The sequence below is a fragment of the Dryobates pubescens genome, chromosome W (genome assembly GCF_014839835.1).
Source record: "Dryobates pubescens isolate bDryPub1 chromosome W, bDryPub1.pri, whole genome shotgun sequence".
Classification (NCBI taxonomy): domain Eukaryota; kingdom Metazoa; phylum Chordata; class Aves; order Piciformes; family Picidae; genus Dryobates; species Dryobates pubescens.
Window position 1 is genome coordinate 1,779,670 of NC_071656.1, and position 13,856 is coordinate 1,793,525.

The 13,856-nt window shown below is 43.9% G+C and overlaps 1 protein-coding gene across 1 annotated transcript in view; it reads right to left on the reverse strand.

Annotated features, from left to right (window-relative positions):
- The window catches only part of LOC104306030 (Golgi phosphoprotein 3), a 135,884-nt gene extending 122,760 nt beyond the window's left edge, over window positions 1-13,124 (reverse strand). Inside the window, exon 1 of the mRNA XM_054177731.1 lies at window positions 12,770-13,124. Within this exon, the coding sequence (XP_054033706.1) occupies window positions 12,770-12,982 (213 nt within the window). The 5' untranslated portion in view covers window positions 12,983-13,124. The remainder of the gene's footprint in view (window positions 1-12,769) is intronic.
- Window positions 13,125-13,856: the final 732 nt, after the last annotated feature.

Below are 13,856 nucleotides of genomic sequence, written 5' to 3' on the forward strand. Positions count from 1 at the left end.
GTTATCAACTACTGCTGAAAAAAGAAACAAAACACCACAGCACTAGAACAATACTGTGAGGAGAATTAACTCACAGTGTAGTGTGCAGAACCCGGCACTTGGATGTGTTCAATCTCATGCCATTGGACTCTGCCCATCTGTCCAGCCTGTCGAGGTCCCTCTGCAGAGCCTCTCTACCCTCCAGCAGATCAACTCCTGCCCCCAGCTTGGTGTCGTCAGCAAATTTACTGATGATCAACTCAATGCCCTCATCCAGATCATCAATCAAGATGGGGCCCAGCACTGATCCCTGGGGGACGCCACTGGAGACCGGCCACCAGCTGGATGTGGCACCATTCACCACCACTCTCTGGGCTCGGCCCTCCAGCCAGTTCCTAACCCAACGCAGTGTGCTCCATGATGATTAAGGGACTTGAGCACCTCCCCTGTTGTGACTGTTTGACACTGTGCCTTTAAGGACAAACAGTGCTGAGACACTGGCTAAATGCTTTCAGTACTAGAACCAAAACATTCTGATATTCTAAACGAATTTCATTGGTTGATAGACAAAAATGCAGCTTTAGATTGTGAAGCAGTTGGAATTCTTTTTTTCCTCAGTTCAGTTCGGTTTGGGGAGTTGGGGGGAGTTTCAGCCTGTTCTCCCTGCCTGCTCTCTCTGCGAACTGCTGGAGTTGGCCTTCAGATAAGCAAAAACTAATCCTGCATGGGCTTTTTGAAGCTTACTAACAACTCTTTTCCTTAGTAACTTACCTTTCTTTCTCTCTAACCCCTTTTTTTGGGGAAAAAGGGAGGTGGGGGGGAGAGAGGGGGTTGCAAGGAGGGGATCCCTCCCTCGGGGAGGGATTTTTGTTGTGTTATTTCTCTTTGCTGTAGATTTCTGTGTATATATTGTAAATACCTGTATATATTGTGTCATATATAACCTGCTTTCCATATATGCTTGTAAATATATAGCTTTGCTCTTTCGACTGGGCTAGTTGTGGTTTCTTACTCTGTGGAGGAGGGACAGCTAAGCCCTCTCTCAACCTACCACACCTGTGAAAAGAGACTGAGAGACCTGGGGCTTTTTAGCCTTGAGAAGACTGAGAGGGGATCTCATCAATGTGTATAAATATGTCAGGGGTGGTTGTCCAGTAGAGAAGGCCAATCTCTTTTTGGTGGTGCACAATAATAAGGCATAGAACAAGGGGTACAAGCTTGACCATAGAAGATTTCACCTCAACATGAGGAGAAAATTCTTTACAGTGAGGGTGACAGAGCACTGGAACAGGCTGCCCAGAGAGGTTGTGGAGTCTCCTCTGGACACATTCAAAACCTGTCTGGATGCATTCCTGTGTGAACTACCCTAGGGTGATCCTGTTTTGGCAGGGGGGTTGGACCCGATGATCTCTGGATGTCCCTTCCAACCTCTAATGTACTGTTATACGGACTGAGCTGCCTTCAGGCATGTATACCTCATTATCTAGAAAACCATGTACTGAAAAAAACTGCCTATAGGCGTGTATGTTTTTCTATCTAGGAAACCACAGAATTACAGCAGACTAAATAGAGCATTGAAGTTACATAACGAGACTGCTTGCTTATTGGGTATGAACTATAGAACATATGGAGTGTTTGACAAAAATGCTATATAAGCTGACTAAAATTTTGTCTGAAAGTTGCATTTTGTAAAGGGTGTGGACCCTATGCTCTCCCCACTAGCAAAATAAAGGCACTTTGGCTTACAGTTTGTGAGTCAATTCCTTTGAATCACTGTCCTACACTAGTGAAGGAGTTTTTATATTAATCTCTTTTGTACTAATCTGTTTAGAATAATTATACATTTACTTATCATAAGTCAATGTACGGAATCCAGAATAGCAGGAACTAAACCAACATATGGAAGTGAGAATAACAGGAACTTAAATGTATGGAAACCAGAGTGTTTGAGGGACAGGATGACTATGTATCACGATGTGCTTCTAATTTGCGAATTGAAAGAAGGGAAGACATGATTCTTGGACTTTGTATTTAGAAGCTCATGGCCTGCTTACCATGCAGGAAGAAAGCTATCACACAAAAATTTAATGTTTAGATGAAGGTATATCTGTGGAATGCTTATTTAAGACAATGTATAGATAACAGGAAACAGGCCAGGGACAGACCAGATGTTCCTGCAGACGTGAGCAGAAGAACAGGAAAAAAAAAGACCAAAAGGGTATATGCAGAGATGAAAAATGCAACTAAGAGGAAGACCCTCCCAAGCCCACTGCCAGGGAACACTGCCATGCACAGGTGGGAGAAGCTGAATGTAAATGAACAAGAAATAGCATAAATATGTAGTAGCTAACTGTGTATGAACTCTGTAGAACTTGCGTTCAGATGCACATGTTTAGAGGGAAAACCCCCCAGTGTGTCCAGTGCTGTGTCTAGCACTGTACATAAATTATTAAAGAATAGCTACTGAACAGTCTTAGCTGTTGAGTTTTTCCATTTCTTTTTATCACTTGACATGAAAGGGACTACACTGCACTCAAAGCTATCCATTAATAAGATACTTTAGAGATTAGCCATGCTGTAAAAACAGGGATAACCACACTAGCTGCATACACAACCACAAAATATTAACATAAACACCATTTCAATGCAAAGTCTTTTCTTACCTAAATGATTCTATGATTGGAGAAAAAAAATGCCCTTGTCAAGATTTCAAGATATTCATGCATCAACTGTGAATTCTCACTAGATGCATTTTCATGCTTCACCCATTTGTCAAAAAAAAAATCCAGCAAAACTTGGGAGCTTTTGAGTTGACATTCAGACTGTTGATGAAATTAAAAAGATACAAAGATGGCTTTTGAAAACTCAATCATTTGTTACACAGGTTAAAAAAAAACAACCAACCCAAAAAAAACCACCCCACAGATTTCTGCATTATCATATGAATTTCATAAAGCCAAATTTTAAGGTCAGGGTAAAGTGCCACACACGTTTTGAATGCTTTCAAAATTCCTATTTCACCTTTCAGAAAAAGAAAACTTTAGGATTAAAATATACAATTCAGTAACAAATCCAGATACTCAGATCTTTGCTAGTAGAAATGACATTTTAGCACTAATCTGATCAAAACAAAACAGCATATCTGAAGTAGGCAAATTAGCTCCCTAATAACTTCAATACAACAAAAAGTATAATAAACTGGAGTCTTTCACATGAACTATTCTGAATGAAAGCCAAACATGAGTAACAAAGATCCAAAATAATTTCTGTACATAACGAAGTGATTTAACATTAGTTCACTCTCACAAATTACATTTTAGTTTTCACCAATAAAACCAGTGTGGTAGTTTTAGGCTGATACCTAGGAAATTTTCCACAGATACATAGAATAAACCAGGTTGGAAGAGAACTTCAAGATCATTGCGTCTTGACTAGAAAGTGGTAGAATGTAAATAAATTACCACTGGACGCAAAAGAACAATAATTTTTATTTTTTTTTATTTCACTAAGGTTGGAAGAGACCTCGAGGATCATCGAGTCCAACCTGTCACCACAGACCTCATGACTAGAACATAGCACCAAGTGCCACGTCCAATCTCCTCTTGAACACCTCCAGGGACGGTGACTCCACCACCTCCCTGGGCAGCACATTCCAATGACGAACGACTCTCTTGGTGAAGAACTTTCTCCTCACCTCGAGCCTAAACCTCCCCTGGCACAGCTTGAGACTGTGTCCCCTCGTTCTGGTGCTGGTTGCCTGGGAGAAGAGACCAACCCCATGCTGGCTACAACCACCTTTCAGGTAGTTGTAGAGGGCAATGAGGTCACCCATGAGCCTTCTCTTCTCCAGGCTAAACAATCCCAGCTCCCTCAGCCTCTCCTCATAAGGGCTTGTGCTCAAGGCCTCTCACCAGCCTTGTTGCCCTTCTCTGGACACGTTCAAGTGTCTCGATGTCCTCCTTAAACTGAGGGGCCCAGAACTGGACACAGGACTCAAGGTGCGGCCTAACCAATGCAGAGTACAGGGGCACAAGGACTGCCCTGTTCCTGCTGGCCACACTATTCCTAATGCAGACCAGGATGCCATTGGCCTTGTTGGCCACCTGGGCACACTGCTGGCTCATGTTTAGGCGGGTGTCAATCAGCACCCCCAGGTCCCTCTCTGTTTGGGAGCTCTCCAGCCACTCCGACCCCAGCCTGTAGCTCTGCATGGGGTTGCCGTGGCCAAAGTGCAGCACCTGGCACTTGGACTTGTTAAATGCCATGCCATTGAACTCTGCCCATCTGTCCAGTTGGTCAAGGTCCCTCTGCTGAGCCTTTCTACCCTCTAACTGACCAACATCTGCTCCCAACTTGGTGTCATCTGCAAATTAGCTGATGACTGACTCAATCCCCTCATCCAGATCATCAATGAAGATGTTAAAGAGGATGGGGCCCAGCACTGATCCCTGGGGGATGCCACTGGTGACTGGCCGCCAGCTGGATGTGGCACCATTCACCACCACTCTCTGGGCTCGGCCCTCCACCCAGTTCCTAACCCAGCACAGAGTGTTGCGGTCCAAGCCATGAGCTGACAGCTTAGACAGTAGTTTGCCGTGGGGGACAGTGTCAAAGGCCTTGCTGAAGTCCAGGTAAACCACATCCACAGGCCTCCCCATGTCCACCAGATGGGTCACCTGATCATAGAAGGAGATCAGGTTGGAGAGGCAGGACCTGCCCTTCCTAAATTCATATTGGCTGGACCTGAGCCCTTGGCCATCCTTCAGGTGCGCAGTTATTGCCACCAGGATAATCTGTTCCATCACTTTCCCTGGCACTGAGGTCAGGCTGACTGGCCTGGAGTTTCCAGGTTCCTCCATCTGTCCCTTCTTGTGGATGGGCACCACATTGGCCAGTTTCCAGTCATCTGGGACCTCTCCAGTGAGCCAGGACTGGAGGAAAATGATGGAGAGAAGCTTGGCCAGCTCATCTGCCAGCTCTCTCAGCACCCTAGGATGGATCCCATCCGGTCCCATGGACTTGTGAGTGTCCAAGTGGCTCAGCAGGTCCCGAACTCATTCCTCATGGATTTCTGGGGCATTACACTGCTCCCCGACCCCATTGCCCAGCTCAGGAGGCCACTTGTCCTGGACTCCTACCTTGCTGTTAAACATTGAGGCAAAGATGGTGTTCAGGACCTCAGCCTTTTCCTTGTCTTCAGTCACCGTGTTCCCCTCCAGGTCCAGTAAGGAGTGGAGGTTCTTCTTGCCCTTCTTTTTAGTGTTAATATATTTGCAAAAATGCTTTTTATTGTCTTTCACAGAGGTGTTCAACTTCAGTTCCAACTGGGCCTTTGCCTCTCTAATTTTATTCCTACATAATCTAACCACTTCCTTGAACATACCTCAAGAAGCCTTCCCCTCCTTCCAAAGGCGATACAGCCTCTTTTTTCCCCTTAAATCCTCCAGGAGCTGCTTGCTCATCCAGGCCGGTCGCCTTCCCCGCCGGCTCATCTTTTGGCACATGGGAACTGCCAGTTCCTGTGCCTTCAAGAGCTCCTGTTTGAAGTAGGTCCAACCATCCTGGACCACTCGGTTCTTGAGGGCTGCTACCCAGGGAACTTTACAAATAAGTTTCTTAAAGAGGCTGAAGTTTGCCCTCCGGAAGTCCAAGGTGAAGGTTCTGTTGGTGGTCCTCCCTATCTCCCTGCATATTGAAAACTTCACTATCTCGTGGTCACTGCACCCTAGGCAGCCTCCCACCATCACATCTCCCACCAGCCCTTCCCTATTGGAGAACAGCAGGTCAAGCAGAGCCTGTCCCCTGGTAGGCTCACTTAACAGCTGCATCAGGAAGCTGTCCTCCATTCGCTCCAGGAATCTTCTGGACTGCCTCCTCTCTGCTGAATTAAGTTCCCAGCAGATATCTGGCAGGTTGAAGTCACCCACAAGGACAAGATCTGATGATCTTGAAACAGCCTCCAGTTGTTTGTAAAATAATTCATCTGCCTCCTCATCCTGGTTGGGTGGTCTATAACAGAATCCAACCAGGATGTCAGATTTGTTAGGCTGCCCTCTGATTTTAACCCACAGGCTCTCTATCCCCTCATTTTCCACCTCAAGTTCTGTGGCAGAGAGTGACTCCCTAATATACAGAGCCACCTCTCCACCTCTTCTCCCTCGCCTGTCTCTCCTAAAGAGCCTGTAACCCCCCAGTGTAGCACTCCAATCGGGCGTGTTATCCCACCATGTTTCTGAGATGGCGACTATATCATAGTCACCCTGATGGACCAGGACCTCCAGCTCCTCTTGCTTATTGCCCATGCTGCGTGCATTGGTGTACATGCACTGCAGCTGGGCTCCCAACTTCTCAATTGACAATAATTTGTGCCCTACTCTTTCCTCTGCAGAGGGACTGATTTCCTCACCCACCCGCTTTAGACCTATTTTAAAGACCTCCTAATGAGCCCTGCCAACTCTAGTGCTAGGACTCTCTTACCCCTTCTAGATAAATGCACCCCATCAGGACCCGGCAGGTCAGGTGCAGTAAAAGTTGCCCCATGATCAAAGAAACCAAAGTTCCGCTGCTGGCACCATTCCCTGAGCCACTTGTTGATGGTATGGGTTCTCCTGTTCCTCTCAGTGTACTCCCCTGCCACTGAGGGAACTGAGCAGAACATCACTTATGCTCCTGCCCCATCAATCAATTGTCCAAGGGCCTTGAATTCTTTTTTCATCACCCTGGTGCCCTTCTTGTCAATTTCATCACTTCCAGCTTGTATTACCAGCAAAAGGTAATAGTCAGAGGGCTGGATTAACTTTGGGATTCTCCTTGCGATGCCCCTTACCTGTGCCCCGGGTAGGGAGCAGATCTCCCTGTGGGATGGGTCGGGACGACATATGGGTCCCTCAGTACCCCCCAGGAGAGAGTCCCCAACAACTATAATCCTTCTCCTTTTCTTTGTGGAGCTGGTCATTATAGCTGGTGGGGACCGCTTGGCCTTAGGCTCCTCTCCGGATGGCTGCTCCTCAGCCCTCTCATCCCCACTGCCCTCAGCTTGCAGGGCCTCATACTTATTATGCAAGGGCAGTGGAAGAGGAGGAGAGGGATGGGGTGGATTTCTCATAATCCCATTGGTCTGATAACTAACATGAAGTTAATTGTATAAACTAATTTTTTCTCTTTCTCTAGCAGATACTAGCTGGTTGCTTTTGCTTGGTTGTTGCTGACCTTGATGTGTTCTTGTTGCAGCTAAGTACTAACAAGCAACTGTCTGCTCTTTTCTCTTTTCCCTTGTTTGGGGGGGAGAGGGTGAAGCTATTGGTAGCCCCCTGGTTTTGTCCAGGGGAGTTCTTGTGTTGTTTATAAATGGTAAATACATGCAAATATTGTATATTTTGTACATATTCATTGCATTTCATATTTCTAGGCTGTAGTTTTGCTTGTAAATATAGCTTCATTTGCTTCCAACTGAGCTGGTCTGGCAATTTTATTTTGGGGGGGAAATTTCTACCCACCACAATCAGAAATATTTACTGTTGCAGTAGACTGCAGTACATGATGAATATTTCGGCATACATTACGTGAGTTTTCTTTTGGCAAATAAGGAATTAATTACAGATAAAAAATAAGTATTCTATCTTACTAAACTATCTGAACTACGGAAGTAGGTGCTGTCTCTCTATAACTGCTTCAATTTGTTATGTTGTGGCATATTGTATAGAGGACAGGAGCAGCTGTGTCCATTGCTACATTTTAGTAGATTCTGGTAATGAGAAATTAAAACAAACAAACAAACAACCCACCACCAAAATCAATCATAAAAATCCTTACATGTACAAAAAACTTAAATGGAGCAATGGTTATAGAGCACATCCATCTAGCAACCTCTCCATTTTCTATGGGACTGTGTTACAAGATGTCTGGAAGAACTATAATGAACAAATTGGCTTGTACTCATTTCTTAGCTGTTGTTTTTCACAGAATCAGAGAATGGTAGGGATTGGAAAGAACCTCTGAGGATCATCTAGTCTAACCCTCCTGCTGAAGCAGGTTTGCCTACACCAGGTTGCACAGGAACATGTCCAGACAGCTTTGTTAAGTCTCTAGACAAAGAGACTCCATAATCTCTCTGGGCAGCCTGGTCCAGGGCTCTGTCACTTTTAAACAAGCTAACTTAATATTTATCACTCCCATCTTGAGAGCGATGACCTCAGATGCATCAGTTTTTCTGCAGAATAACCTCCCTTTTGCTGTGACCTTGACCTATCCTACTGCAATAGTATTTTTAAGCTAATACAGAAAACTACTTTATGTTGGTAAGCATTTTTTATTCCTATAGCAACAGGCTATTGCTCTATTCTAAATAGATGAATATTATTCCCTTTTCCAATCACATTTCTGAAGGGTTTCCAAATAATGTGTAGGTGTTTTTGTGATGCTCCTTTTGTTACAGTATATTACTTGCTTCTGCAAGGACACCACATCTGTCATGTTACGCAAGCATGCACATATTTTAACACATAGTCCTTAAAGCCCATCTCGACCTTGGAATACAGAAATAGATATGTATACACAGAAGATACAAATGGAAGAGGAATCATTGGTGGAAAAAAGAACAACCAGCCCCCCCAAAGACAACCATGTCCAAGAAGCACGTGTAAATGCAGTTGTGTTCAAGCGCTAAGAATAGGATTAAATATAATAGAATCAACCAGGTTGGAAGAGACCTTTGAGATCATCGAGTCCAACCTGTCATCCAATACTATCTAATCAACTAAACCATGGCACCAAGCACCCCATCCAGTCTCTTCCTAAACACCTCCAGTGATGGTGACTCCACCACTTCCCGTGATGGTGATTCCACCACCTCCCTGGGCAGCCCATTCCAATGGGCAATCACTCTTTCTATGAAGAACTTCTTCCTAACATACAGCCTGAACCTCCCCTGGCACAGCTTGAGACTGTGTCCTCTTGTTCTGGTGCTGGCTGCCTGGGAGAAGAGACCAGCCCACACCTGGCTACAACCTCCCTTCAGGTACTTGTAGAGAGCAATAAGGACACCCCTGAGCCTCCTCTTCTCCAGGCTAAACAACCCCAGCTCCCTCAGCCTCTCCTCATAGAGCTTGTGCTCCAAACCCCTCACCAGCTTTGTTGCCCTTCTCTGGACACATTCCAGCAAGTCAACATCTTTCCTAAACTGAGGGGCCCAGAACTAGACACAGTACTCAAGGTGTGGCCTAACCAGTGCTGAGTACAGGTGCAGAATGACCTCCCTGCTCCTTGAGGTGTGCTGTGTTTATTTAAAGGCAGATGGACATTCCTATAACTGAACCCACACTGCAGCATCTACCAGGCAACAACTCAAAAGTTTTGCAGTGGTGGTTATAATTATTGCACTATGCTGAAAGCAGAATTCACATAAATAACTAACAATTTCCTAGAAATGATAAACTTATCAATCCATCACTGAATCTTGCTGAAAAACTCCTATGAGTGAAGGTTCTGCCATCTATACTTAAAAATCATAAATGATAGTTCTTTATATGTGGGGGATAATTGCCTATCTTGCAGTGGGACAGAAAGGCAAGCTGATTTAGTATGCTTTGGGAACAAGGTCATTCACAATCAACAGATGTTTGTGTTAAATGAAGGTCTGCAAAGCTGACCTGCCAAAGAGCTATGGAGGGAGTCTTATGAAGACGGCCCTGCTTCAGCTAAAACTGATGAAGCAGAGATCAAATAACATAAACACACTTCAAAGAAGATATTGAGGGCTAGGGTGCCCAAGTAAAGACCTTTGTCTAATTAACTCAAATTTTAATATTAAGGTTACCACCCCTCAGTATGCTAATGAGCCAAACTAAATACATGCTAAACATGGTTTTTTGACTGTCATTCAACTCCCATATCATGCTAAATGTCACCTAGAAAGCAGGGACAGCAAGGGCTATGGTATAAAACTCATGAGAGGAACATCTCTCATTATGCAGGGGCACCAGCACCAGCAGAGGTGCAGAGTAGGCTATCAGCAAAGGTGTAGAGTGGCCAGCATCAGAACCAGCATCAGCAGATGGGAGGAAAAGACAAAGACGGTTGATGGGCTCTGCTCCTTTTCCTCCACCCAAAACAGGGACATCCTTTCTTGGTGAGAACTGTAACATCAATATACAGCTTAACTCTTTCTAGTATTTCTATTTTATATTAGAGCTATTAAAAAGGTTTGTTCCTCTGACTGTATCAGATGTTACCCAGGATTTATTAACCCAAGATCATCTTGCAGTTAGTACATTTATCACCAGCAATCCCAAACCTGTTATATCTGTCACTTTATTAAACCATTAGATTATTTTAACTTGCTGAACCTGTGTCAGTGAAAAAAGAAGAAAACTTTAATTTTGTCAAATAGTACCAGTAAGAGTACTGGACTCTGAGACAGACATCAGGATCTTACATGTAACGCAACAATACATGAGGCTTTTTTTTTTAGTATAGTTTACATAGTGTTAAGACATATTCACCAGTGTTTACTATTAGAAATAAAATTACCTCCAAACCCCCTCAGAGTTATCAGTGCAGTGAGTTTTCTGAAAAATAAGCTATTTTTAGGAAAACATGTTCTTAGGCCAATTCAGACTCCTTTATTTTATTTTAAACTCAACACTAAATTATTGTATCCTGTTGCAATAAAAAGGAAGGATGTTATCAGTTTTAAGTTTACTGGGTTTCAGCTGAGCTTATAGCTCATATACCTGCCTTTGACTTTCCCTTACACTTTGTGTAGTTTCACAATTATATTTTGCAGATCCTGTATTGCTTTTCACTGCTTGCTGTCATGACAAAACCTCACACATCATAAGAAATCAATTCTATTGGAAGTAAAAATTTATAAAAAGCATTTCCAGATGCATAAAGTACCTAAGTTTTGCTTCCTTATCATTACAATAGAGAACAATAACAACAAAAAACAATCTTTGAAAATGAATCTATAGTTTTATTTTCCATTTTAAAAGGGGAAGGACTGTGGAGGCAAAGTGGTTTAGAGGAAGAGAGAAGGGTATAAGCAGACATAAAACCAAACTTCATGTCTAACAAAGCTCGGAAATGGTGTATACTGCAGTTTGTGCACGTAAGCCCCCTACCATATACGTGTATCCCCTACCAATAAGATGATGTTATCACTCTTTTTGTCTGACATTTATTTCAACTGCAAAATCCTGAGGAAGCCATGAATATCTGTGCCATTGTAATCACTTAGTTCCTTTTTCCATACTAAGAAAATATTAGATTATCTGCAGTGTTTGCCAACTGCTGCACTTAGCAAAGTTGGATGACTTACCAGTGCAAAGCAGGATTTTTAGGCCAAATGTTAATTATTAACTTTTTATATGCCAGGAATATTTGCATCATATAATCTATCTAGGCAGACAGAACGTTCCTCGACCACAAATTCAGAAGATTTAGCACACAAACATGGAGGGCAGGGGAAAGCTGAAAGATCAGCCAGTCTATCCCAACTTCCTCAAGGCAAAACCTCCTAAGCAATCCTGCCAAATATCCATCTTGTCATGCCTCATTTGCTTTCCTGCAACTATTCAGGTATGTAGAAAAAGAAACGTGCATACACACAAGTCTTCAGATTCAACAGGTGGAAGAACACAATATTGGGGACTATCTACTGACTTTTTTAGGATATCATGGTAAGGTCCATCTGAAAAAAAATAAGATTACAGAAATACAGCCTAAAATACACAACTTGAGAGAGAAATAAGATGTTATTGTGGCAGGTATATATACAGATATACCCACACATATTAAAAAACAAATGCTAATTAGGAAAACTATCCTATTCATTATCAACCAGCAAATTTATTTTAGATGCAATGTACAGTTGAAATACATACAACTTCGCAGCTTTCCCCCCATTATTCTGTGCTCATGAACATGCAGTTTTAAGACTTCCACCCAAATAAATTAACTCACTTTGTTAGTTTACTTATCACTTAAAAAAAAAAAACAACCTGCTTTATTTTAATTAAATTCACATTACAACTCATATCTAAAATAAAGGCATATGATGTTTCACCATACATCACATCAAACTAAACTGACAGGACTAACTTTATGCAGCTTGCATGCTTTTTATATTGATTACCTCTTTCAAATGAAAAACTATCCAGCACACTGGTAGAAGTACACCTTCCTCAATGATGGTTATTCACAGTATCACGACATAAAATTAAAGTATAAATTACACAATAATACTATTCCCTCATTTTGACACATTTCTCATTATATAAGGCCCATTTTAGTCAAATGTATCTCCCTGAAGTTTAACACAGTTTTAACATGCGTTAGTCGGTAAAGTCTTATTAAAAAGGGCTGCTAAGCATCCTAAAGCACTTGAGAACCCCACTAGTACCGTATAGTTGTGTCTGACAAACTACATAATAGCAAACAAGTCTCCCACGTGAGAGCTATGGGTAAGTACAAATCCTGCATCCAAAGGGCGATTCAGAATCTCTACCAGGTTCCCTTTTGCCCAACATCCAAGCACCTTCCCCACCTCCTACAAAATTTCGAACCTGTTCCAACATGTGCCCCTACCACAGCATTCACCCAACAGCATACTTGCCTCCATCCTTTCCTCACCCTAGCGCCACTTAGGCTCCCCTTCCCCATCAACGACCTCCATAAGCCCCCCAAATAACCACTGTCCCCACAGGCACTCCCTCTCCAGGACCACCCAGCACTACTGGGACTCCTCAGCCACTCCCTACCCAGCGCCCCACCGCCACAGCCACGGTCGCACCTCACGGTCCTTGAGGCCCAGAAGCAACACCTCTTCCATGAGGGTGAGCCGCGTTTCCTTGGAGTCACCATTCTCTTCGTCGCCGGACTCGTCTCGGCGGCCTTCATCCTCCGGGCTGCTCTCCGCTCCCCGTTGCTTGTCGGCAGCGGCACTGCGGGAGGCCTCTGTCCGGCGCTGTACCAGGCTGGAGCTGCGTTGGGTCAGGGAAGTCATGTCCGGAGACGGAGAAAGGGCAAAAGCTCGGCACGAGATGAGGGGTTTGGCGACAGCTCGGGAGAAGAGGAGAAGGAACAGTAGCCGCTCCTACCCCTGCCCTACCCACACCAGAGCAGTGGCCAGCCGAGAAAAATCATGGGAAGCAGGGCTCAGCCTGGCCAAGGGAGGCGGAGGTGACCAGTATCCCCCCCTGCAGCAACCAAGCTAGCAGAACCAGCTTTTCCTCCAATATGGCGGGGCGGGCTGATGTCAGCGGAGGATGTGGCAGCGGGGGGGTGGGAGAGCACAACCGGAAAGGGCCGTGAGCGGGAGGTGGGGATGAGTTCCCCTCAGTGTCGAGGGAGTGCGGATGATGCTGGATGATGCTGACTGATGCTGATTGTTAGTAACCGTTACCTGGGGCTGCGTAGGACGATTAATCTAACAATCCGGACGGGGCTGGGTAGTACAGTCTCTTAGTTATCTTAATTTTTTTCTTAAAATTTGCCTCGTTTATAAATTTAGTTCTGCTTGATTTCATTTTTAGTCACAAGACCATGTCTGATTCTTAGTACAGCCCCCACCTCCAAAATATATCTTCATGTATAAATATATATATGCTCATCGACTAAACTCAGGTGAGCTTTCAACAGTCTTAACTCTAAATTGAGTATATGGAGTCCCTTGGCTTTGCTGTTGATGAGGTATTTTCTCAAACCTTTAGCCCTTTTGGGCATGGCACACAAAGCCCCTCAAAACTACTTATCAAGGCTAAATCCCATATATGTTTCCAGGTAACATATTTTAGTTAAAAAGAGGCTTAAGATGCAAGGATAGCCTATACTTTTTAGTCCACAATTAGGATATTGCATTTGGCCATAGATGTATATTT